This window comes from Haliotis rubra, unplaced genomic scaffold, assembly GCF_003918875.1.
Source record: "Haliotis rubra isolate DU_JTF1 unplaced genomic scaffold, ASM391887v1 Scf883, whole genome shotgun sequence".
NCBI lineage: Eukaryota > Metazoa > Mollusca > Gastropoda > Lepetellida > Haliotidae > Haliotis > Haliotis rubra.
Genome location: NW_025767616.1, coordinates 175603 through 201999, shown reverse-complemented (window position 1 = coordinate 201999; position 26397 = coordinate 175603). Strand labels below are relative to the sequence as shown.

General features: G+C 47.5%; 1 protein-coding gene across 1 annotated transcript; it reads right to left on the bottom strand.

Annotated features, from left to right (window-relative positions):
• Window positions 1-1823: 1823 nt before the first annotated feature.
• Window positions 1824-7510, bottom strand: LOC124263454. The gene is made up of 6 exons (XM_046698102.1): window positions 7299-7510; window positions 6678-6788; window positions 4513-4597; window positions 2742-2922; window positions 2316-2410; window positions 1824-2049 (listed from the first exon to the last, which is right to left on the bottom strand). The coding sequence occupies exons 1-4, from the start codon at window positions 7449-7451 to the stop codon at window positions 2744-2746; spliced, it is 528 nt and encodes a 175-aa protein (XP_046554058.1). The 5' UTR covers window positions 7452-7510; the 3' UTR covers window positions 1824-2049; window positions 2316-2410; window positions 2742-2743.
• Between the last annotated feature and the right edge of the window lie 18887 nt (window positions 7511-26397).

Genomic DNA, 26397 nt, shown 5'->3' with positions numbered 1-26397 from the left:
ATGGCATGTGTTTGACGAAGTCAGTTCACTTAAATAATAGTTCTTTTTCTTTGAGACAATGCTAACATTGTGGACTTAATGAAGACATTCTTAGTGTGAATTAGTTAGATCTGTCTGCTGTAAAACTATTAACAGATAAAGTTTCAGCTATTTATCTATCATATCTGTTCTGTTTTTAGAAATTGTAAAATATCGGGATACGTATCGTATCGCCACCACTGTATCGTGATGATAATCGTCTCGCAGGTTTCTTGCCAATACGTTCATGATATATCGTCTCGTCTCATTAAACTGGCATCGGGATATATCGTCTCGCCACTTAGGCCACGATACACAGCTCTAATTAATGCCCCTAGGCTCAAGGAAAGAAGCATTCCCTTACGTTTTAATAAGGGATAGTGATAACAGATTACTTGCAGGTGGGGCAGCCAAGTGGCTAATCCGTGAGCTCGTCATGCCAAAGACCCGGGTTCACATTGGTAAATATGTGAAGCTCATTTCTGGTGTCACTCACTGTGGTATTGCTAGTGCTTACAACCATACTCACTAATTCACTTTCACATACGTGTTGTTTCAGGCCCTGGCTGGAGCTTGCTCGGACCACACATGTGGCAAGAAGAAGAAGTGTGAGCCCCGAACTCCTGCTGGCTACCGCTGTGTCTAGACACTGTCTGAGTTACAAAGACTCATAGACTTTTACATGTAAGCGAGTTCAATCTCCAAATAGTTTTCCGACTTTCAGAAAGTGGCGAAATAAATTCTTTTTTTTTTACTTTTCTTCTTGTTGTTTGATCATTTAGCGCTATTATAGACCCTTAAGGGCTGGACTGGCTGATTGGTTGTTGTTTAATGCCGCATTATGGGACCATCAAGGCTGGATTGGTTGGCTGTTTTTTCTTTAATGCCGCATTACAGACCCACCAGGACTCTATTGGCTGGTTGGTTGTTGTTTTATGACGCATTATGGACCCACCAAGGCTGGTTTCGTTAGCTGTTTTGTATTCAGTGCTGCATTATAAACCTATTCACAATAGATAATGAAGCAATAATCTAGTTTAGAGTGAACCAATGCTCTGTACAGGCGAAAGAGGGCAGTTTGATCCCCTCTCCATTCTGTATTTGAAACGACTTTAGCAAGTCAAGAGCCTTCAAGCACTTTGTATTCAAATATTTTATGTGTGGTAAGAATGACGGTTGAATATGAGTCCCAAGAATTTGGCCTCTTCTACTACTTTGATGGGAGTACCTTCTAAAGATAGGTCTGGATCCTTGTGTGGTTTGTATTAAAAACAATAATATATGCAATTTGTTTTGGATTTTGAAAACTTGAACCAATATCCGTTAGCCCATTTTTTGATTTTGTTAAGGCAGAGTTGTAGATGCCTTTCTATTGCTTGCATGTTCTTACCACAGCATGAAATATTGAAATCATCCACGAAGAGGGACCCATCAACATAACTGTTCATGACGTTAGTGAGGCTGTTAATTTTGAAGTGTAACAGACAGAATGCTGCCTTCAGGGAAGCCCTGATCTTGGTGGAAATAATAAGACAATGTAAAGCCCACCAATTCTAAGCCAGACCTTCACGGGTGACCTGGTAGTGGATAAAATAGCACACTGGAAGATGCAGAAATAACAAATCAAACACACGCGTGTTCATGCTGAAAACACATATATTTATTTCGGCTTTGACATGCATCACATACTACAGCGAGGGGCAAATACAAGGATCATTATATACACAACAGTATCCACAGACTGGAATGTTCAGCGTTTCGTCCAGTAATTATACACAAGAATGACTGCTGGTTTGGGGTGTCCTAATATACCAATATTAAGGGGATACAGGGATCTGCTATTTATGAGGAAAACTGTTACGACAGCCAACATCAACAGCGCTTTTTGTTCGTTCTTGAATTCTCGCTCGAGGAGGTTACGCTGAACATTAACCTCTGTGGTGGCATAGTAAATAATTCTGGTTACATGTTGCCACGTCTTCTCCACAGCAAAGGGATCTCTTGAAAAGAAGGATTGTCTGTCATCGTAGACTGAAAAGAACAAATGTTTGCTTGTTTAGTCCACTTGGGCGGGATGGGGTTGACTAACTTATGTATTTTCATCCTGAAAAATATTGCAAATAATTTTGCCTAAGCTACAAAATGTGAAGGGCCAGAGGCCGTATTGTTGTTGTTTTTTCTCTCTAAAAATCAAATAGTTTATACAAGATTCTTATTTTACAAAATTGTAGAATGTACAAATTAGCTGGAACATAAGTATTTTGCATTAAGATACATCTTTAAATGATATCACCTACCTCTGAACACTTTGGGCAGAAATCTGGGGGATCAAAGACAGATTCATCGAACTCTGCACCGAGGTTTGAAAAACCAGTTGATTGAAGGAAGTTGTCTGAATAAGAGTACACAGTAGGTTAGTTTTAAACCAACATCCTCTGACAACATAAATATATTCACAATTGCTGAATACGGCGTCAAAAAACAACCAAACTAAATCAAAGTAATTATCAATTATTATCTAAAAGTCGTTTTTGAGACATAAATATAAACATTGTCAACGAGTATTGCACTTCAAACTCAACAGGGAGACATCAAAATGGGCTGTGGGTCGCCAGTAACTAAGGCGAACATTCCTTAGAACCTGAAGAAGGGAGTAAAAAAACGGAATAGTTTTCATATTTAAGTAAAGGAACACAGTAACTGGTGGTGCAAGTGCTACTCACATTTATCCTTTCCGTAGAGGTCTGTTTGTAAGGGAATGCATTCTTTCGAGACAACAACGAAGCTGTCTATAACGCTGTTTGGGGTGCGGACCAAAGCCACGGTCGAGTTCATAGTAAGCTGTTGATGACAGCGAGTTACTTCCGAATCCAAGAGTGAAGTCAAAGGCTTTTTTGAATTTATCTGAAAAACAGATGACTCAATAAGTTTCTTGATATTTACCATGAAAGACAAGTTGTGAACACGTGTTGCACACAAAGGTAGTTATAATAACGTAATAGTAAATGAGTTAAATGATGGCCGCGTTTTCGCAATATTCCGTGAAAGGGTGTAGTGGCCAACACCACATTGATAAAATGCCTCAGTCAAACCTTGACACTGAAAGGATTATCATGGTACGTTGTCGACGAGTGAGTATGGCTTTACGCCGCTTATAACAATTATCCAGCAATTATTTCAGCAATATAACGGCGGGTGACACCAGCAACAGGCTTCACACATTGTGGGCAATCGAAAGCTTCACCCATTGAATACTTTCACCACAGGCAACCCCACTATGTTATGTTACAAACGTCAACTTTCTTTTTATCTTGAGTGCACAAAGAGTTGAAAGCCTAAATTGTCAACTTTTATTCGGAGAGATGTAGGGGGAGCCTATGAGTGAGTTGTAATCTCTGGAGGACTCGAATATGTCTCGAGGCCTGTTGGCACTTCATACGTACTCGTTAGTATCACACCACTGCTAACCATGGGGACCAACATCAATTCGAGTGAGGCTTTAAGACACATTGGACTCGTGTAGATCCTGCTAAAAATTGGTCTTCAGCAACACGTGCTTGTCGTAAGAGGCGACTAACGGAACTGGGTGATCAGACAGATGTCATCGTATCCCAGTTGCATCAGTTGATGCTCATGACGTTAATCAATGGACTGTCTGGTACAAAAGATGGAATATCCCTGAATGCGGCTTAAGCAACAAACAGCCTTGTAGACATCTTTTACAGTAACATATATAGAGAATACTACACGAGGTCTCATTACATACGAATTATACGAAACGAGTGTCCTTCCTATGGTATCTGACCGAGCGAAACACATAGGAAGGTCACGAGTTTCGTATAATTCGTATGTAATGAGACCGAGTGAGGTATTTTATTTATTACCCACGTCTTACATGCATTTAAATTGACAAAATAGCGTATTTTTGTTATGTTTTTGGTTTCAAACCAAAACCGGTTTCATAAACCGGTTGCGGAAGAGTTTTGTACTGTAGTACAATATTTGCATGACGTCACATTAATGACGTCACTGTCATGGTAACCGACGTCACGATGCATGTCAGTTGTCATCGCCTCGTACAGCCTCCTACAGTAAACTACTCCGTAACACCTCGTTTCTTGGTTTCCAGTTGCTTCATTCGGCTAACATCACTGGTGGAAACATTGCGTTTATGTTTTTCGACAGATATAATGTCTCAGTTCGACTCACAATTAAACAGCGACACGGCAACGTTCGCAATGTTTACATTCCCACAATGCATTTAAGTTGTAGAATGAATGAATTCACGTGTTTGTTATGAATGGAAAAATAGTTACGTCAGAATGTGACCTAATTGAGAGGTCATCGGTTATCCAATCAAATCGTTAGAATTTCAGGTCAAGTCGTTACGACACAGGTCAACGCGATACGACACTCGTGTGACGTACGAGATTAACATGCGACTACCCATACGTTGACCACGTGGGTAATAAATATTAAGTATATGATACTTACCTGTAACACAGAACTTAGCAAATGGAAGGGTTAACTTCTGGACGCGACATACACTCTTCTTTAGATCAATTGTATACAGCAGACCCTTAAACAAGACAATATAAGGAATTCAGTCAATCATAAAATATTGATCACAATTAAAACCACCACACTGTAATGTTGTCGTAAAGAAGTTCTTTTAACACTGGGCCACTATGGCTTGAATGTATACAGATGTATTTTAGATAACCGCATCTCTCCTCTGTTCGAATACTATACCATAAACTGCCAGAATCGGTTAAGTATTGTTTATATGATTGAGTGAGTGAGTATTATGCCGCTTATTCCAGCTATACCACCACGAGGGATACCAGAAAGAAATGTGGCTGATCTTAACAAAACCAAACACACCCCTTTTGAAAAGGGGGATGTGTCAGAATCTAAATAAACATTACTAGGAGGGCTAAAGTGTTAGGCGCTCATATAAACTTTTCAGGCGATCTTGTGACAGCGTCCTCTACTGGTTGCCGGGTCACGTAGGTAGAGCAGGTAACACAGGGGCCGATGTTGCAGCTAAAGCAGCTCTTGACAAGCCCTTATCTCCACTGCTGATCCCGTACAACGATTTCAAACAAACTATCAAAAGTTATATACTCGGGACCTTATGTTAAAAGGTGTGACACCTATGTAGGAAGAAATACACTTCATGAGGTGAAGCCAACCATTGGTTTTCCCCACGTGGGTTGTCAGTCAAGACGTGATGAGGTAATTTTACGACTATGTATTGGCCACAGTCGGTTTACTCATGACTATCTGCTGAAAATTGATGGGGATGGACCCCCCATGTGTGTCTCTTGCGATGGGTTGGTCACCATCAAACATATTCAGCTTGACTGTGTGGACTTTTCGACTGCCAGGAATTTACATTATGATGAGAGAAATCTGAAAGATCTGTTTTCCCGCGTGAGCGGGCATCTCAAGTGTTCACTTCCTTAGGAAAGTTGACCTGTATCATAAATTGTAACTATGTAATGTGAATAACGAATTGCGTGCTTTGGAAGTTATGACATTTTCTGTTTTAAATAACAATGTAATGAATATATATGCTTTTAAAATAAAACTCATTTGGACTTGGTACTTAAAATGCGTATTAATTCAGGCTTGAGCTCGTCACTATATGGCTGGAATAATGTCGATGCGACTTAAAACCCAACTCAACTCAACTCAACTCAACTATACTTTTCAGGCCCACGGTTGCTCTAAAGCTTTACCTACCAACCATCCTATAAAGGTATAAACAGAATACCAACCGACCTACCTAAGCAGACATATATAATGACGTTTCATTCAGTTGCAATGCTTTAATGCCAGATTGGTTGTATATATTCATGCATTTGTCTGATCGTATTTCTTTTGATAAGGAATTAACTGGACCAAATGTTCAAAAGTATTCAGGGTCGGATGCCTTGTATACTGGTAAAAGACTAATGAATCATAAAAATAGAATATATGTTCACACTCGTACATGTTTACATGGATACCGTTAGCATGTTAATCAATCATTCTAAATGTCCTTGTCTTGATAACTGAAGTGTTTCAATCAATTGTTTCTTTGACAGGATGCACATGTTATTCTTATTTGAATGTATATCACCAGGTCCGTATATTTGTAAATATGCCAAAAAATGCGAATATTATTTTTAAATCAGGGTGTGCTCCTCATTCACAAGCACGTCACATGAATATTTTAAAGTCTTTTGGGCAATGCTAACGACGTGTGAAGCAATATGATATCCCTACTTGTCAGTAAATATTGAGTTGTACTGATATATACAGGCGTGTTTCTCCATTATTGTGTTATTGTATGAACCCTAAACATATATCCTATTATTTTTAATTTAAATTTTCAACAACACAAAAAAAACTGATAATGACGAAAGTCATCACTATGGGATTTATAGCCAGGTTTTATAATGAATCGTGTATAGAAATATCATTTTGTGGTTACTTGCTAATTGTATATGTAAGTCTGTGATATTCTACTTATTTTACTGCCGTTTGATGATAGTTAAACCGTTTATTTTTTATAAGCTACATAGTTTGCAAAGTCACATTATAACTTAAAAAGGTCAGCCACGAAATACCAGTGCGAAACAGAACAAAAAGAAAGGTAAGATTAACCTTACCCCTTTGTGATCGGCAATGACTTTGGATTCCCCTTTGGTGTTGTCAAGGCTGAAGTTGCTGATGATGGCTATCCTTTCATTGGCGGCATCGTAGTATTCTATAGAACTCCCCTGAAACAAGAATTCATGGCATTGCAATAGTATCTTACAATAGTCTATCATTATCGCAATAGTTGTTTCCCCCAAGTATTTAACTAGTGTTAGAGTGTTTGAAGAGAACGTGGGGTGTGTGTGTGTGTGTGTGTGTGTGTGTGTGGTGTGGGTGTGTGTGTGTGGGGGGGGGGGTGGAGAGGTGTTTGGACGAGTAAGAGCAAGATGGTGCATTTCACGACAGAGAGTAAGTTCGTTTATTTGACGATAAGAGAAAGGATGAGTTTATTTTGCGATGGGTTGATAAACAGCATGTAACGGGAGATTGTGAGTTTGTGCATACGATGGGGGAGAGCTTGAAGACGAGAGAAAGAGAAAGAGTGCATTTTACGAGAGATAGAAAATATATTACTCGAGCGAAGGATACTGCGATTGACGAGAAAGACAGTAAGATGTTGCGTTTGTCAAGGGAGAGTAAAGAGTGGAATTAATGAGAGAGAGAGAGTCCATTTATCGAGAGAGTTTACTTACGGCATCAACGAAGGGAACATTCACCCCCTCTACTTTTGACAGAGCAAGACCAGCGGAGAATCTCTGGGCAAACCACTTATCAGGGGCACAGCAGACCTTTGCCCCTCCCACACAAGTGGACAACACGGACAGCAGGATTATGTACCCCAACATGTTTCCAATGTTTCCAGGTGATCGCCAAATGTGTGGTGCGAGCCGAGGTTCTCTACCTTATAAGCAATAACACCCTCTGGGGTTGGGGGGAGGAATCTAATATTAATCCGCTTTTATTAGATAAAACGGCTACCGACTGCTTTTAAAAACAACTTAATTAAACAGTTACTGTTGATACATTAAAGCTCATTCATGGCAATCTTACGGCTGGATTATGAATAACCAACAGCCTATAATTTGTAATTTATATTTGATACAAAATATAGTAATATCCACAGATTTTAATAAGTACGTATCATTGAATGCAACAAACAACAAACAACAATCAATTAGTACTTTTCTTTCTCAAAAAGAGCTGTGCATGGGAAAACGGCACCCATCACTGGATGCATTTGAAAATGTTGATTTGTAATTAATAAATTGTGTTTTAATTGAATGTAGTCTTCTTGATCAATTATTCGGTTTCTGTAGTTTTTTAATGTTTAATGAAACGGTGGGTTTATTAACTGCAGTGATAATGCGAGCTTTCTGAAAAAACATATTGGACACTTTCGTAGTAGTAATAGTATTAATAGAGCATTAATAAAGCGCATATTTCTATGCATAATGCATGCCCAAAGCGCATATGTTAGGATGAGAAGGCTGTTTGGAAAAGGTAAGCCTTATGTGCGGTTTGAAAGGTTGAAAGTTCTTTTATTTCTCTAAAATGTTGTGTCTTCATTAATCCATGCTTGTAAGAGGCGACTAACGTGATCGGGTGGTCAGGCTCGCTGACTTGGTTGACACATGTCATCAGTTCCCAATTGCGCAGATCGATGCTCTTGATCACGTCAGTGTCTGGTCAAGACTGTATTATTTACAAACCGCCGCCAAATAGTTGGAATATTGCTGAGTGCGGCATTAAACTAAACTCACTCACTCACTAAAATGGTGTGGAAGATGATTCCACTCTGAGGGTTGTAGCAGAAAAGAAAGTTTTTTGACCAAATTTAACTGTTCTGACTTTAGCAATGCACAGAAGATTATGTGTCTTGGAGCGGAGGGAAGTAGTGTGCAACGTCACCCTGGGCCCTTTTTCAAGATGGCGGCACATCCGGTCCCCCTGGGCGCCGCCATCTTGGATCCGGTCACTTCCGGTCAGGGGGAGATCACTCGGGTTCCGGTTCCGGTGCTTCCGGTTCCGGTGTGTGCGCACGCATCGCGATAACGTCACGTCCGGTTCCGGTGGTTGCGCGCGCATGACGATGACGTCACCTCCGGGCCAAGATGGCGGACGCGTTTCAAGATGGCGTCCCCTCCGGTGGGATCGCGTGAGATCTCGCGGGATCTCGTGGAGTCTCGCGGGATCTCGCGAGCGTAGACGCCTTTCAAGATGGCGGAACGGACGAGCGGCGGACGGGACGGGACGGGACGGAGAGGGAAGGAGAGGGAGAGGAAAGGAGAGGAAAGGAGGGAGGGAGGGAGAGAGGGGGTGAGGCGGACACGATGGCGTGGCTAGACAAGTGTGTGTGTGTGTGTGTGTGTGTGGTTAAAACACATTGGATGGAGCCTTCTTTCGAGCGAGGTGGGTGGCCCTGAAAAGGGCCGTTGGTATGGGTGGGTGAGAGATCACCGAGGTATCTATGGTGGTGATGGTGGTGCACTGGAGGCAGTGCTGCTGGAATCGTCCATGGGTTCGACAAACTCCAAGATGCGTTGAAGTAGAGAGTACATGGTGTCTATGCGATCTTGAACGAGGAGGACCTTGTCATGGAGTAGAGCCAGTAGATGTTGGCTTTCACGTTTACTCACTTTCTTTGGCGGTTCACTTGGCTGGTAGGTGGATGCCGGACGTTTCTGGCCCTTGTTAGAGCAGTTCATACTCTTATGGTCCTCTTGACCACAGTGACGACAGGGATGTGGACAGACGTAACTGAGATGACCTTCGTTTTTTCCACAGTTGTAGCAGGTGTTGTTATCGTGCTTGTTGTTGTCCTTGGTCTTCTTGGGACATACGTAATAGCGATGACCTTGAGCACCACACTCGGTACAAGTCACCTTGGGACAGTGTAGATAACTGTGGTCATCTGTTTCGCACAGGCGGCAACGGAAGGAGGCGGAGGCGGGAGGCGACTGCATGCTTCCAGTTTAAGTGAGCAACTGATGAGGAGTGCTGGAAAACCTTGAATTTATATAGCTGGGGTTGATGACGTCACTTTGACGCATCCGGTTCGCACCGGTTGCATCCGGTTCGCACCACTCTCATCCTGACTCAACAGGCTAGTGTGACGTCATGGGGTATGACATCATTCCTATAAATAACACATGAGCTCATGGTGCGCACTGCTACGCTTAGGACAACCTATTGTGACGTCATAGGGTGACGTGACCTATATAAACCAGTCTCAGCGTGGGTCTTACCAGTTCTCACCATGCCGTCACCACAAATGAACGAAGATGAACTTGAAGAGGAGCCTGTGCCCTACGAGTTGGAGCGGACGACCCAAAGAACAACCAAGAAATTCCGGACTGGTACCCAGCGCTACAATCTGAAGTTCAATCCAGCTTGGCTGCAGCGTCAACAGCCTGAAGACCTTCCCGTCGTTCTCAGAGAACAGTTTGATGCCGTGTTAGCAGATCTGAGAGACGATGTGGGCGGACAGGATGGCGATCGTGTGGGATTGGCCCTGGAACACCCCGCCCTGGATTCAGACATCCGAATTCCATTTCAGCGCATGGAGGACCTCCAGGGGGAACACATCATGGCCCAAGTGGAAAAAGTACAACAAAGCAACCACGACTTACATATCGATGACACCATGGACATTTTCTTACTGCATGTAGAGGATCCTGATCGTATCGGTGAGGGACACGGCCGGCCAACACACCTCGTTGGCTTAAACGCTTTCCTGGAAAAGAAACAATGCATCGTCCAAATCAAGAATGAGGATCAGCTCTGCTTTGCCCGTGCCCTGGTCGTGGCCAGTCACCATTCACACAAACCCGATCCTGTGACCAAGGAATGGACGAAGGAATGGCGGTACATACGTAAGAAAGAAAGACCAGCGCAGTTGAAGGCTGCCAAGGGCTTGTTTCGCCAACTCAAGATCCCCGAAGGTCCTTGTACAGGGCGTGCCACGTGGGAGTTGTTCAGTCAACGTTTGGCCCCTTACTATCAGCTCAAAGTCTACTCCCAAGAGGTGTTGAATCGCCTCCTGTACAAGAGTGAAGTGGCTCAACCCACCAAGATCCTTCACCTCTATCATCACCATCACCATTACGATGTCATTACCTCCATGACTGCCTTCACAGGTTATCCCTACTATTGTGAAACGTGTGACCAAGGCTACGCCCACGCTGAAGATCATCGCTGCACCCAAGAATTTCAATGCCAATGGTGCCAATGTCTTGGATACTGTGGCGACGTGGTCAGTGAAGGGCTCTCCTGTCTCCAATGTGGCGGGTGGTTCCAAAACCCTACCTGCTTTGAACGCCATCGGACGGACGGCCTCCGCCAAGCATCCCAGCACCTGCTCCACCATCCATACGTGTCATCGTTGCTATGCCAAAGTCAACGTGAGAAAAATCCAGGGCATGGCCAACCACCAGTGTGGCACGAATTGGGACTGTAAGATCTGCAAAGAACCCTTGAAACCCAACCACCAGTGTTACATGTCCGTCATCGAACCACCGAAACAAAATGAAGACGGTGAAAAAAATGGATGAAGACAAAGAACGGCAACAGCGTCAGTTCATCTTCTATGACTTTGAATGTACTCAAGATCAAGGAACTCATGTTCCCAACTTGTGTGTGGTGCATCTAGGATGTGGAAAATGTATTTCCGAGGCCTCGGATCAGCTGTGTGACAAGTGCCCCTGGCGTAAGGAAGGAGAAGGGCCTAGTCGCATCAAAGTGTTTCGGGGATCGACGACCTTGAAGGACATGGGCGACTGGTTGATGTCCCTGGCGGAAAAGAAAGAGAAGCAGAAGAAGAAACGCAAGGCATCCCAGCAGCAGCCGTCAGGCCGTGCCTCCCAAACAACCCAAACGGTCATCACCAGAACCCGATGATGATGATGATGTAGAACAAGGCAACAACGACAAAGAACAAGACGACGAAGACGACATTTCCCCTACCCTCGATGATGACGACGTGTTGGTCATTGCTCACAACTACCGTGGGTATGATGGTCACTTGCTCGAACAGTACTTTCATCAACATCTCGTGAAAGCACCCCAGGTCACACTACGTGGGTATCACATCTTGCAGATGACCGTGGGACGTCTTGTTTTCAAGGATTCCCTCAACTTCCTCACGATGGCTCTGAAGCAATTTCCAAAAACGTTTGCATTGACGGAACTCAAGAAAGGCTACTTCCCTCACTTCTTCAACACCGAAGCTCACCAAGGCTATGTGGGCCCATATCCTCCCGTGTCTACTTACGATCCTGACAGCATGTTTTCTGCCGAACGCAAAGCTTTCTTGGCCTGGTACGATGCACGGGTGGCTGAAGGGACTGTCTTTGATCTGGATGAAGAATTGTTGACTTACTGTCAGAGTGATGTGGACATTTTGCGTCGAGGCTGTGCTGCATTCCGCAACATATTCATCCAACAGAACAACGTGGACCCTTTCTATGAAGCAGTGACTCTACCCATGGCTTGCATGCTCACCTTCCGAAAACAGTTTTTGGAACCCCACACCATCGCCATCCTACCTACTCAAGGTTATCGTCCCCAGCGTCGCTACTCGCTTCAGTGTCTCCACTGGCTCAACTGGGTCATGCATCAACACCCTGGGGTTCACATCCAACATGCTCGGAATGGTGGAGAAGTAGGCTTTGACTGTGCTGACGGAAGTCGTTACATGGCAGATGGCTACGACACCAAGACACGCACCGTGTACGAATACTTGGGCTGTTTCTGGCATGGCTGTACTCGCTGTTACAAGACGGACCGATGTGAACGCCATACTAGCTTGGGTACCACCCCTTGGGAACGATACCATCATACCATGTACCGACTGGGTGTGTTACGCCAACATCCCGGCATCGGCCAAGTGGTGACCCTCTGGGAATGTGATTTTCTGAAACAACAGAAAGACAACGGTGATCTGAGAGCCTTCCTGACTACCCTGCAAGGACCCCATGCCTACATGCCTGACCGTTGAATCCTAGAGATGCTTTCTTTGGAGGTCGTACCAACGCCACCAAACTGTACTCTGAAGCCAAAGAAAATGAAGAAATCAAATATGTGGACGTTTGCTCGCTGTACCCTTACATCTGCAAGTATGGTACTTTTCCCGTGGGACACCCGAGATCAAAGATCATCCTCCCGTGTCTGACTTGTTTGAGCTCCACGGCCTGATCCAGTGCGAGTCTTGCCACCCACCGACCTCTATCATCCTGTTTTTCCTTACAAGTGTCAAGGCAAACTGCTCTTTCCACTGTGCCGTGCGTGTGCTGAAGAGCAGTTGGATGCTCCCTGCCCCCACGGGGATGAAGACCGGGCATGGATTGGTACCTCGTCAGCAAAGAGCTTCAGTTTGCTGTTGAAAAGTGCGGCTATCAAGTGCTTCACATCTTTGAGGCTTGGCACTTTGACACGCTTGCCACCTACGACCCTGACACCCAAGAGGGAGGACTGTTTGCCAAGTATGTCAACAATTTCTTCAAGATCAAGCAAGAGGCCAGTGGCTACCCGAAGGTTGTCCAGACCCAAGCGCTACATCCACGAGATACAGCAGAAAGAGGGAGTCACCTTGGATCCTGCTCGCATTCACAAAACCCAGGACTACGTGCCTTAGCCAAGGCCTGCCTGAACAATCACTGGGGCAAGTTTGGTCAACAGCGTTGGGTTTGCCAAGACGGAATATATCAGTTCCCCTGAGAGGTACTTTGCCCTCCTCCGGGATGAGCGCCGTGTGGTGAAAGACATTAACATCATCAATGAAGACCTCATCTGTGTCACTCATGAACCTCAGGCAGACTTTCACGACCCTCATCCAGCCCACAATGTGGCCATTGCAGCCTGGGTGACAGCACAAGCCCGTCTCAAGTTGTATTCTTATTTGCAACCGCTGGATCGACGTGTCCTCTATTTTGATACGGACAGTATCATTTACATTCACCGTCCACGAAGTTACAACCCGCCACTGGGAGATACCTTGGGGGAGCTGACTGATGAACTGGGAGGGGGCAACAGCATTCAAACCTTTGTCTCGGCAGGACCCAAGAATTATGGCTACAAGCTGCGCCATCCTCAATCTGACGGCAGTGTGGGCATCAGCAAGGTCCGAGGATTTACTTTAAATCACAGGGCGAGCCAACATGTCCACTTTGACAGCATGAAGAACCTCGTCTGTCAGAGGGATCAAGCCAACATCACGGTCCCGTACCCACACCGCATCATTCGCGGAGGACTTCGTCAGGGCAACGTGTTGCTGTCCAAGGACACCACCAAAACCTATCGCTTGGTCTACACCAAACGCCGAGTGCAGTACGACCCCCAAGGTGTCCCCAGGGAAACTCTCCCCTATGGCTATAAAGAGTGAACCCATCCCTCCCATGGACTTTTGATGCAGACATGCTCTGATGTATTGATGTTTAACCCATAAAATGTGATTGCCTTGTTCATTTGTTGTTCTATCATTCAATAAATTGTGATTGTATTGTACTCTTGTGTTATGTCGTCTCTCTCTCTTCAGGGCCAAACCTGGTGGAGTCCATGGTCACCCTCAATCCTGTTGTACCCTGTTCTTAGACTCAGACCTGGTGGAGGCCATGGTCATGTTTATCATGGCATAGGTACTGTCACAAAAAAGGGAAGAGAAGGGAGAGCAGAGTGGCGCAGTGGAAGCGTACTGGGCTCATCACCCAGAGGCCCGTGGATCGAAACCACGCTCTGCTAACGACAATTTTTTCTTTCTAGTTTGACGTCACACACCCTATGACGTCATCACGACCCTGTGTGTATATATAAAGAGACGTTTCTGTCAGAGTCATTACAGATTCTGTTGTCTAAGAAAAGAGAAGGATGGAACCCGTTCACTGCGATAGGCTTAGGGAGAATCGTTGTGGTCTCGTGCTCGCTATCAAGCAGGTCGAAGCCGTGGTCGACAAACTGATGACGTTTAAAGTCCTGACCATCCTCATGAAGGCAGAGATTATCGAAAAACCTCGGACCTCCTTTGACCGTGTCAGAGAATTGTTAGACATGCTTCCCCGAACGTGGACCCCAAGCTTACTCCCTCTTCTGCAAAGCTTTGGAGGAATGTGGAGAAACAGAAGCCATGGCCTTGCTGGGTCTCAAGACTCCCACGGACAAGGCACAGTCACAAGTGACAGTCCACTGGCTATTCTTCTATGGAATCCAGTCACCGTTCAGCAACTTTCATCCAGCTGTGTTTACCTTGAATGGTGTTACATTTAATTGTGTTGAACAGTGTTACATGTACTCTAAAGCCATGTACTTTGGAGATTACGACAGTGCGACGTGTATTCTGCAAGAGGCTGTTCCAGCAAAGCAAAAACGTCTGGGGCGATGTGTGAAAGGTTTCACTCAAACAGTGTGGGACACGGTCAGTCTTGAGGTGATGACCAAGGCGATCACGGCTAAATTTTCCCAGAACAAGGACTTGAAACAGAGATTGATTCAATCCTACCCAAAGTCGTTAGCTGAAGCTAGCCCCTACGATCAAAGATGGGGAATAGGAATGGGTGTTTCTCATCCGAATATTGACAAACCCTGGACATGGTCGGGGAAAAACAAGTTGGGAAAAGCGCTCATGCATCTTCGTGACACGCTGTTGTTGTTGTGAGTGACGTCATCCATGGGCCAACTCCAATGACGTCATCCATGCACGAGCCACGTGACATCATCCATGCACGCGCCACGTGACGTCATCCTGTGTATCTCTATAAAAAAGACTCTGACCCCATCGTGATTCGTCATCATGCTGTTCACGCTGCTCTTTGTGCTTGCCACCTATCTAGAAGAGAGACACTTTAGAGAACAGTTCAGAAAAGCCGTGCAAGAGGCCATCCAGAAACAACACGATCGTGACGCCATTTGAAGTGACGCCATTTGAAGTGACGTCATAGCTCGCGCTGCTGGTGTTGCCTATAAAAACGCAGGATCGATCGAGCGGGTCATCAGTTGCATCAGCTCAGCCGTTGAAGATGGCATCTCCAGGCAACCTCCCTTCTTCTTTCGTCAACTTGGCTTCGCAGGCAAAGGACCTCGCTTCTGACATGGCCAATCTCCACAACACCATGATGACTCAAAGCCAGTTATACAAGACCAACTACATGGATCTCCAGGACCGGCTGCGTGTGATGGAACAAAAGTTGCCGTCGATCATCCGCAAGCTGGCAGATATTCAGCCGAAAAGAGAAACACTGTATGGCATGATGGGTCGCTTCTGTGAGTTGACTGAGGAAGACTATTACTGGATGGCGTATCACCAAGACCACTTGCGTATCCTCTCCGACAGCGCCAACAGATCGTGCCCTCGCTTGATCCTCATCGGTATCAACGATGCTTATGCCAAGGAAAATGCAGGGGAGACCTTCCTCAACAAGCTGTTCCACATCGTGTTCAAGTTGAGGAATGGGCGTCCTATGACCTATGACCATGGTGTACTGTACAGCAAGCTGCTGGCCAAACTCCAGGTGAAACTCTGGCCTCACCCACCCAGCTATAGTCTTCGATATGCCACCTGCACTCTACCTTTGTTCTCCAATGATCCAGAGGTCACCGACATGACGCCCAAGCCCGTGCCTCGAAAAAGAATACCTCCCAAGACCACGCCTGCCAAGACTTCTCCAAAGAAGAAGAAGAAGGTCTCCACCCCCGCCCCTTCCCAAGGCACCCACCAAGATGACGTCACCTCCCCAGGGGACCCTGGCCACGACTTCTCCAAAGAAACAGAAGAAGAAGTCAAACAAGGAGCCCCCCACCAAGACAGGCACCAAGAAGGCGTCCCCTCCCAAGACACTCACCAAGAAGGCACCCCCCAAGCCTAAGAGTCTCAAAGCACCCCAGACTCCGAAGAAACAGTTGGAGATGACTGACTTGTGGGAGAGCGAGAAGGGTCAAGGGATCAGTCCTGCTAGCCCCCAAGAGATCCCCCAGGCAGAGTTACCTCCAGATCTTCAAGACTTGTATGATCTACTCCCGATGGCTGTCACCATGGAAGCAGAGCAGACAACTCCAGAGAGGGCTCCAGAGACGACTCCAGTGAGGGCTCCAGAGACGGATCTGGTGATGGCTTCAGTGACGGCTCCAGAGGAGGAGCCAGAGACTTTTGCCGACATCCCCATGTTTAACGATGAAAATCATTTTCATCCCGGACAAATGGACTTTTTTACGGTGTTCGACCTGCAATCCCGAGGATCACCTGAACTGGTGGTGATCTGTGGATGACCTGTTGTTGTTGATCTGTTAATGCATCATTATTGTTGATCTGTTTGCCATGTTGATGTTGTTCCTCAATAAAATGTGAATTCCATGTCAAAGGGTTGTGTCTTCTATATCTTCAGGGATCTTAGCTCTTAGAGGTCATTTCCCGTGCAACCCGCAGGGGTGGTAAGACGATGTGTCAGTATGTCAGGGACACTATCAGGGACAGTGTTAGACTCAGACCTGGTGGAGGCCATGGTCACCCCACTCACGTTACGTCATCCCTTTATCATGTTAATTGCAGGCCCTACAGGGTCAGGTAAAACATCGTTTGTCAAAGCCTTCATGGAACATGTGTTTCAACCGGGGATCCTAGATCTTCCACCTCAGGGCATCGTGTGGGTGTACAGTGAATGGCAACCCATGCATGAGGACTTGGAAGTTCTGACTTCGAGGTTAGGGATACCCCTGACGTTTGTGCAAACGATGGGGGAAGCCAACACGCAGTTACCTGCAGGGTCTGGGGCTAAGACCGAGAAGGGTTTGCCTACGCCCCATTGGTTGATCATTGATGATTTGCTGGGCGACAATACCAAAGAGGAAGAAGGCGAAGTTCTGAGATGGTTTACCAAGAAAAGTCATCATCGCAACACGTCCGTGTTGTACTTGATGCAAAACCTCTTTGCTTCATCGCCTCATCATCGCATCATTAGTTTAAATGCCCACTACATGGTGCTGTTTAAAAACCCGAGGGACGCCTCGCAAATGGATCACTTGGCCAGACAAATCTTTCCAGGACAGACGGCCTTCCTTCGGGAAGCCTATGAGGATGCCACTTTGGCTCCTTATTCCTATTTGTTTCTGGACTTGAAACCGACCACGGCCAAAGAGCACCGTGTAATGGTCCCATCTCTTTAAGTAATCCCACCATCCTTTACATTCCCAAGTCGTGATAAATAGAGATGATCGTCTACCCTACGGTCAGTTGACCCAGAGCTGCCATGGGAGACAGACGGAAACAGACCCAGCCCCGCAAACGTGCTGTTGCCACAGGGTTGTTTAAACCAATCCATAAAACACTCCTGACCACCTTGGGTCGTGATCCCACCGAACAACATCGGTCGGGTGTGCAACGGTTGTACGAAAGTCTAAGTGCTCCTCCTCCTCCTCCCTCTGCTTCCTCCTCCTCCAAACAAAGGCGTTCCTTAAAGCAGTTGTACCCCACAGCCCCCACCATGAACACGTTTGTCCCTGTCAGTACGTATCGTGCCTCTCCTGCTGCCTTCTCTCCCCCTTCTTCTTTTCCGGCCTCTCCCCCTTCATTCCCATCGTCTCCCCTCTCTCCCACCATGATTCAACCCTTTCAACCCTTGACCCAACGGCGTACCACCAGCACCAAAGGCACCAGCAACAAACGCACGGGTGCTAAACGCCCCAGCCTGGGCACCCCACGCAAAGGAAGCCACAGAAGCATGCCCGCCCGCAGAAAAGTCAAACCCATCATCGTGAAGAAAAGACTGCCTTCGGCAGAGAGCGTGGCTGTCAAAGGACGTCATCGGCTGTTGCAATGGTTTGTCATTGCCGTGAGAAATCTGCGAGCAGGGCGTGTTCCTTTGAAGACGCAGCACAAGACCTGGCTGTTGAGGCACCAAGACGTGCTGACCAAGATTGCGAATCCACGGCTACCTATGGATGAACGCCTGACTTACCTGATGAAACGCAGTGGAAGTGGTACGTTGGCTGGTGTGTTGACCCGTATCTTGTTGAACTGGCAGTCCTACCTACAGGAAAAACAGCAGAAGCCCTCAGCACCTCGCCCCCGCCGCCGTGCCCCCAAGCAACCCCAGGGACGTCGCAAGTCACCCACCCGACAAGAGAACAAGAAGAAGAAGAAGAAAAAAGGGTCACTTCACCCTCAGCCCCAGGTGCAGCCTTGACCCGGATGGTGTTACGAAGTCAAAAGAAGAAGAAGAAGACCACAGCGGCATTACCCCCACTCCCTCCAGCGACATTACCATAAATAGAGGCCTCCCACCCACATCCTGGTCAGTTCAACGGTAGCAGCTGCAGGGACGACACCATCATGTCGGCACGTTTAAAACGTCACAAAGAAGCGCTCTGTCATGTGTGTAGTCCTTCTGCGACACCAGCCATGCGACAGGCTATTTTGAAACAGGCCCCATCGGAACTGATTCAAGCCATCTGTGAATGCGTGGTGAATTTGTATGGAGGCAACATTCCTATGACAGCACAGCAACGTCAACGTTTACAAAAGCATGGGTCACTGATGCATACGTTAATGAAAAAAAAGGTGCCTGTGTCCAAGAAACGTCAACTTTTACAGCAGAAAGGAAGGGGATTGGGTCTCTTGTCTGCCTTGGCATCGGTGGTGGGTCCCTTGGTGTCTGGCCTGTTGGGTAGATGATCCTCAAGGAAGATCCTCAAGGAAGATCCTCAAGGAAGATCATAAATAGAGGGCGCATCCTAGATTGGGGTTAGTTGCATCTGCACCGTCCTACCACCAAGATGAAGCATGCACGGAAGATGGTGATGGTCCCAGAAGAGGTATGGCAAAGTCTGCAAGAAGAAAAACGTCAACGGCATTTGCTCAAGTCCAACCTGTTGGAACAGAAACGCGTGCACACGCTTCACGATATGGATACCCTCGTCCGTGATGACACGGTTCCCTTTAGGGACCGAGAGCAGCAGTATAACACCTTGTTGCAACACACCTTGGCGTTTCAAGATCAAGCCGCGGTCAAACCTTTAAAAGCCACGGGCACCCCTAGGACGAACACTCCCAGGATGGGTACCGCCAGGACGGACACCCCCAGGGCTGGATCTCCTCACCATAAGTACGATTGACTTACTGAGTCGTGTATCTGCATGTCCCGCGTAGAGGTCGCCTTCCTAAGAAGGAGTCCGCGAAGCCGGTCGTAGAGCAGTGGCTCATGGTTTGTTTGTTCTTTTTTTGTTTCAGAACCCGATGATGTCGAAGCCATTCTGAATGAAGTCGTGCAAACGGTTCCCAAAACGCTACAGACCAAGGCCAGACAGTTGATGGCCCGTATTCGTGCTCATCCCGACTTGGGTTGGAATGAGGCGTGTCAATTCGTGGTGGAAGGGGAACCCATGCCTGGGACGCACATGGTGGATCTCATCAATGATCTTGTTCGACAACGTACCAAATTAGGCCCTCCACGGGGTTGGAATATTCTGGGTCAGTATCTCGCTTCCAGTAATGTACCCCATGAACTGATTGGTAACCCTCTACGTTGGTCCTGGATGATGAAAACCAAAGGGTCATCCACCCAGCCTCCTGACACCCCCCGTGAAGCGTCCACACCCTCCACCTGCTGACTTGTTTTTGACACCCCCCGCATCCAACCTTCCTCTGGAACCCCAGAAGAAGAAAAAGGTTGTAGAGACCCCCTCCTCCCCTCTCAACCGGGTGCGTCAGTGGATTCACTTTTAATAAAAGGGAGCAGAGGGTGATGTCAACGACAGTGTCATCATGAGACGTCCAAAGAGAAACAACAACATCAGCAAAGCATCATCATCGTCTTTGTCTCCTGCATGGACACGATGGCTCCACCACACCTATTACGATCCCAAACACCCAGCAGGCTATGGAGGGTGGCTTGCCTTGTGGCAAGCAGCAGGACATCAAGCCAAAGCAGGACATCAAGCCAAAGCAGGACCCAAGAAGGGGGGACCCAGGAATGGGGGGACCCAGGAAGGGAGGAAGGAAAATGGGGCCAAGGCCCACCCAACGCCAGGTGCGCCAATGGTTGAAAACCCAGGACACGTACACCTTGCACAAACCAGCCCGACGCTCGTTTCCCAGGGATCATTACCGTGTGGGTGGCGTGGATGAATTGTGGCAAGCCGATCTGAGCGATCTCCTTGCGTATCCGAAAGAGAACCAAGGCAACCGGTATTTGCTGTGTGTCATCGATGTCTTCTCCAAAATGGCTTGGGTGCAGCCCATGAAAGCCAAGACCGGTGCCACTTTGATAGAGGCCTTTCAACGGATCCTGAAACAAGCTAAAGTACGTGTGCCATCCCAGTTACAGACCGACAAAGGGACTGAATTTGTCAATGCCCCTTTTCAAGCCTTCCTCAAGAAACGGGGTATTCATTTCTACACCAGTCAAAACCCAGAAACCAAAGCCTCTGTGGTGGAACGTTTTCAAAGGACGTTGAAAAACCGTATGTGGCGTTACTTCACCCAACAGGGAACACGCCACTACCTGAAGGCCTTACCCCAACTGATGCATTCCTACAATCATCGTGTCCATCGTACGATTGGACAACGCCCCGTGGATGTACGTCCTAACGCTCCCTACGATGAAATTCGGGTGTTGGATCACATGGAACGACAGAAGAAGCTGAAGCAGCGCCAACTCAAGACAAAGAAGAAGAAGAAGAAGAAGCACCCTCTCTTGTTACCCGGGACCCGTGTCCGTTTGAACAAGACCAAGGGCACGTTTGACAAAGGGTACCTTCCCAACTGGACCACCGAACTGTTCACCGTGGATCGGGTGGTGAAAGGGCGTGTTCCTCCTGTCTACCAAGTGAAAGATGATCATGGAGAAGTGCTGCAAGGCACCTTTTACCCGCAAGAACTGCAACCCATTCAGAAAACGGATGATGTGTACACAGTGGATCAGGTCCTGAAACGACGACGTCGCCAAAAAAAAGATGAAGTGCTGGTGAGATGGTCAGGATACCCTGCCAGCTTTGATTCATGGATCCCTGCGGCTCATCTGGTCTTTAAATAGCGTGGCCTCCAGTCTCCCACCGTCAGTGGAGCCTCCACCATCATGCAGAGTGAACCGATCTCAAGGTGTAAGGAGGGCGGCAAGTCATCCCCACGCTGGTGTTGCTTTGGCATGGACTTGCCACGAAGTGAAGTGGTGTTTTTCTCCCAAGTGTTTCTGATATATGGCGTGGTCATCATGAGCATGGTTCAGTTGGCATTGGACAACGGTGAGAAACAGTTGTGGACAGCTTTGTTGGCCAGTAGCTTGGGGTATTTGCTCCCACAACCCACGTTGGTGTCGTCGTCGTCGTCGTCATCATCCCCGTTGTCACCTTCCTCGACTATATCTCCAACCCCCTCTGTATCCAGCCTGGTTCCCTAAGAGAGAGAGAAAGATGTCGGTGTCTGTGTTTTCCAAGCGGGACTTTTACGTGACCTTACCCAGCGATGCGTCCATGGATGTTCATCCCGACAACAGAGTGAATCATTACGAAGTCAAACTACCCTTTCCCATTCAAGTGAATCGTCAGGAGTGGGAAGTCGGCGTCAGTGAACTTCATTTCCCCATGACATGGTACAATGTGTCATACCCCTTCAACTGGTTTGTCCTTCATGTGAACTTGGAACGTATGACCCGGACTTACAGTTCAGCAGAAGGCGATGCGACCGTGATAGAAGAGAACCCAGGCATCATCAGAGCCGTCAGCGAAAAGGTCATTATTCCAGAAGGAGTGTATTCCTGTCGCCAACTGGTCCAGAGACTGAACATCCTGCTTCAACACGCCTGTGCACGGCTGTTGGCCAAGCATACGCAAGATGTTTACCAAGCGGATGCCAGAGCTCGTTTCACCGTCACCGTGAAGTACCCCAAAGAAGACCTCCGATTTGAAATGCGTGGCAAAACGCATGTCAACTTTTATGCTCCCACCCCGAAAGACATGTGCAGAGCCATTACGGGTTCCTCCTGCAGAACCTCAAGCCAACCTGACCACGATGCCTACAGGTCTGCCTACACCACCCGATTGGTGTTGCCTGCTCCTTTAGTACGTATGCTGGGATTCATACAGCTCCCCATGGTGGATGAAGCAGAAGAAATAAGTCAAGTCTCTGCTCAGCCTGTGCAAGTGGCTGTGTTTGATCGTCCTCTCGTCGTGGGTGAACAGGAAGCACACCATCTGGCTGGTTTTGATACCGTGTACGTCTACTCGGATGCAGTGGAAGATCAAATCGTGGGGGGATACCATGGCTCCCTTACTGATGTATGTCCCCGTGTCGCGCCAGATGATGGAAGACAGCGTCGTGATCAAAACCCCTCAGCACCTACGCTACATGGGATTGCGTCAGGGAACCACGGATGCCATTTGAATCTATTTAACGGATGACGTAGGACGTCTCGTGCCATTCCAGACTGGGAAGACCATCGTGACACTTCATTATCGTCCCCGTCGCCTGGGTACGTACTGAGACTCAGCATGTTAGGACACCAGTGTATCAGACTCCGCAGCAGCAGCGGCTTGGGTGGACAGCAGCGAGGAGGAGGCGGCTTAGCCGTGTACCAAGGACGCATTCATCAACGAGGGAGAGGTTTCGGTAACATCTTGGGAAACTTGGGACGTTCAGCACTCTCCATCCTCAAGACAGTGGGAAAATCAGCTCTCAAATCAGGCGTCAAGATGTTGCCGGGATTGGTGCAAGATATCAGTTCAGGACACCGAAGTGTGGGGGACAGTTTGAAACATCATGGGAAACAAGCCTTACTTGCCACCTTGCGACAGCACCCACCACCAGGATCACCCGCTCGCAAAACGAAAAAAGCGAAACAGTCTGTGGGATCCACCAAGAAACGTAAACCCTTGTTTTGAGAGAAAGAGATAAAGACCCACCCCGATGGGAAAGGAGTTCAGTTCAACACCAGACACCGTAGGGTCAAGACCTGTTGTGTAGACCTGTGGTCCAGACCTGTGGTCCAGATCAGCTGTCAAGATGATGCGCCGAGATGCCTGTGAATGCTCCAAGGCCCAAACTGGATCTCTTTTCTGTGCCCCCTGTGGTGACGTCCGTCCAAGAAGGTCAGTGGATTCGATACAGCCCTCTGGCACCTCCTTCGGTCGCGGGCCCCCTCCAATTTAACATTGCTAACCCTGTCAATGCCTACATCGATTTGAGCCAGTGTTACCTCCGCATCTGCCTCAAAATCAAGAATACAGATGGTACGAATGCAGTTCGTGATGGCGATGACGCACTCGCCGTGTCCACGGTGAACAACATGATGCATTCCCTCTTTCGTGAAGTGCGTGTGCAAGTGGGACACAACCAACTGGAAATTACTCCTTCCATGGGTACCTATCCCTACCGAGCCTATTTGGAAACGCTGCTGAGTTATGGGAAGGCAGCCAAAGGGACCCATCTCCAGTGTCCAGGATGGTACACCCGATGAAGCTGGAAAAATGGAGGACTTTAATGCTGGCGCCCCTGAATGCCAACGCCGGACTTGTCGCATACGACGAGGGTTATTCTACCCACCGAGGCGTGGAACTGACAGGGCGTCTCCACTGTGACCTGTTTCTCCAAGACCGGGTACCTGGTGGATGGAGTCCCCATGAAACTAGAACTGATTCACAGCCCGAGTGATTTCTACTTGATGAGTGCTGGAGACGTCGAGTGCCGATTTGAACTGACCAAAGCCGAAGTTTTACGTCAGCCAAGTCAACATTGATCCTGCCATACGGGAACAACACGTGAAACACATGTCACCAGGCGTCACGGCCAAATATCCTTTGACCCGAGTCCAAGTCACAGCCCACGACATTTCAGGAGGAGGACGCGATTTCCACAAAGATCAACTGATTGGAGGCCAACTGCCCAAACGAGTGGTGTTGGGATTGGTGGACAATGATGCTTTTGCTGGCAGCAAGGAAAAGAACCCCTACCATTTCAAGCACAACAACGTGACCAGTCTCAAGCTGAAACTCAATGGGCAAGAAGTGCATGGCACCGAAATCAAAAGCGACTTTCAGAACAACAGTGCCTCGCTCAAACAGTTGTACATGAACCTGTTCCGCAACACGGGACACCTGTGGCAAGAACATCCCTGCAACCTCACCCTGGACGAATTCAGGAACGGATTCACTGTGTGGGTGGTGGATCTGACGGCGGATCTGGGCGCAGATGAAGGGTATAACTACCCACGACAGACGGGCAAGTTGGGACTTGAACTTCAGTTTGCAGAACCCCTACCACACCCCGTCACGCTCGTCTGCTACGAGGAATACGAAAGCGTTTTGGAAATTGATCGGTTCCGCAATGCTCTGATGGTCTAAGGATGGACGACGACGCCAGTGGCTTGACGACCAGACACTTGAACGCCTACGTACAACAGGATCCCCTGCTGCGACCCCCTCTACTAAGGTACCTTTGCCCGAGATCACTTTGCCACCACCGTGCTGTGTGAACAGCAGGAGGGACATTATCCTAAAGCCTACATTGTCAACACGGACCCCAGCCATCTCCCAGGACAACACTGGGTGTGCGTGTATCGTCCAGTACCAGGTGCCATGGACTACTTTGACAGTTATGGACTTCATCCCTATCAACAGCATCCGGACTTTCGGGAATGTCATGACCTTCGCCGGATGGCTCCAACAACAGTGGAATGGCCAATCACTTCAACCCTGGTTCAGTGCCTCTTGTGGGATGTACTGTTTGTATGTACTGGCTCATCGTGCCCGTGGATGGTCTTTTGACGAAGTGATGGAACAGTTTGATCCCTACGATACCCTCGTCAATGAAGAACGTGTAAGACGTTGGTTTCAACCCACACGCCTGACAGACAACAACAACAACAACGCTGGCCATGATCCACACCCCTGCCAAAGGACACAACCTTATCGTTCTGATGTGATGATGTTACAGTTCTGATGTTACAGCTATGATGTTACAGTTCATACCGTTTGTAAACAAAAGATCAGGGACGCCCCTAATCCTGTCTCTTTTGTCAAAGTGTTCTTGTTAGCGGGGGAAATAAAACGTTTGAAAAATGTCAACCTAGTGTTGTTGTTCTTGTTGTTGGCATTGGAATGAACGTTTCTTTTGAGAGAGATGGATGGCCCTGAAAAGGGCCGTTTTGTGGTGTGTACTTCACTCCAGTGACCACAGTTGGGTTATACATTGGCAGGGATGAATGACCATCTTTGTCTTGACGGGGCACTTGCTCCCATGAGTCAAGCGCCTGATGTATGTGTCCTTCAAGACAGTGTCACAGTAGACACATTGAAAGGTACCACGATAGTCATCAGTCCCATTAGCGTAAACAGGCAGGCAGCCATGACATCGTTGGCACTTCCATGCCGGCAAGGGGGTTGGCGATGGTGTCTCCAAGGGTATCAGCTCTAACTCCCAGTTTTCTCCAGACATGATTGCTGGTTGTAACACTGCTTCCGGCATCCCGCTCATCCTATATAGTGAGAGCTCACGATCATGACGTCACCGGTGCCACGTCATGACCCTCACGCGCGACCATGACGCCATCGATACCACGTCACTACCCTCACGCGCGACCATGACGTCATCGATACCCACGTCATCGATACCACGTCATCGACGACACGTCATCGCTGTCTCGTCGCCCATATATAAACTCCAACATGGATCAGTGAGGGCTATCTTGATGCAACATGGATACAAGAAAAGTGAAAGTCATGCGACCGGTGCCTTACAGGAAAAATTGTGGTAGACGGCAATGCTTGCGATGCAGCCCTACCTTACAAGGGAAGGCTGACATCAAAAGGGAAGAGGCAGCA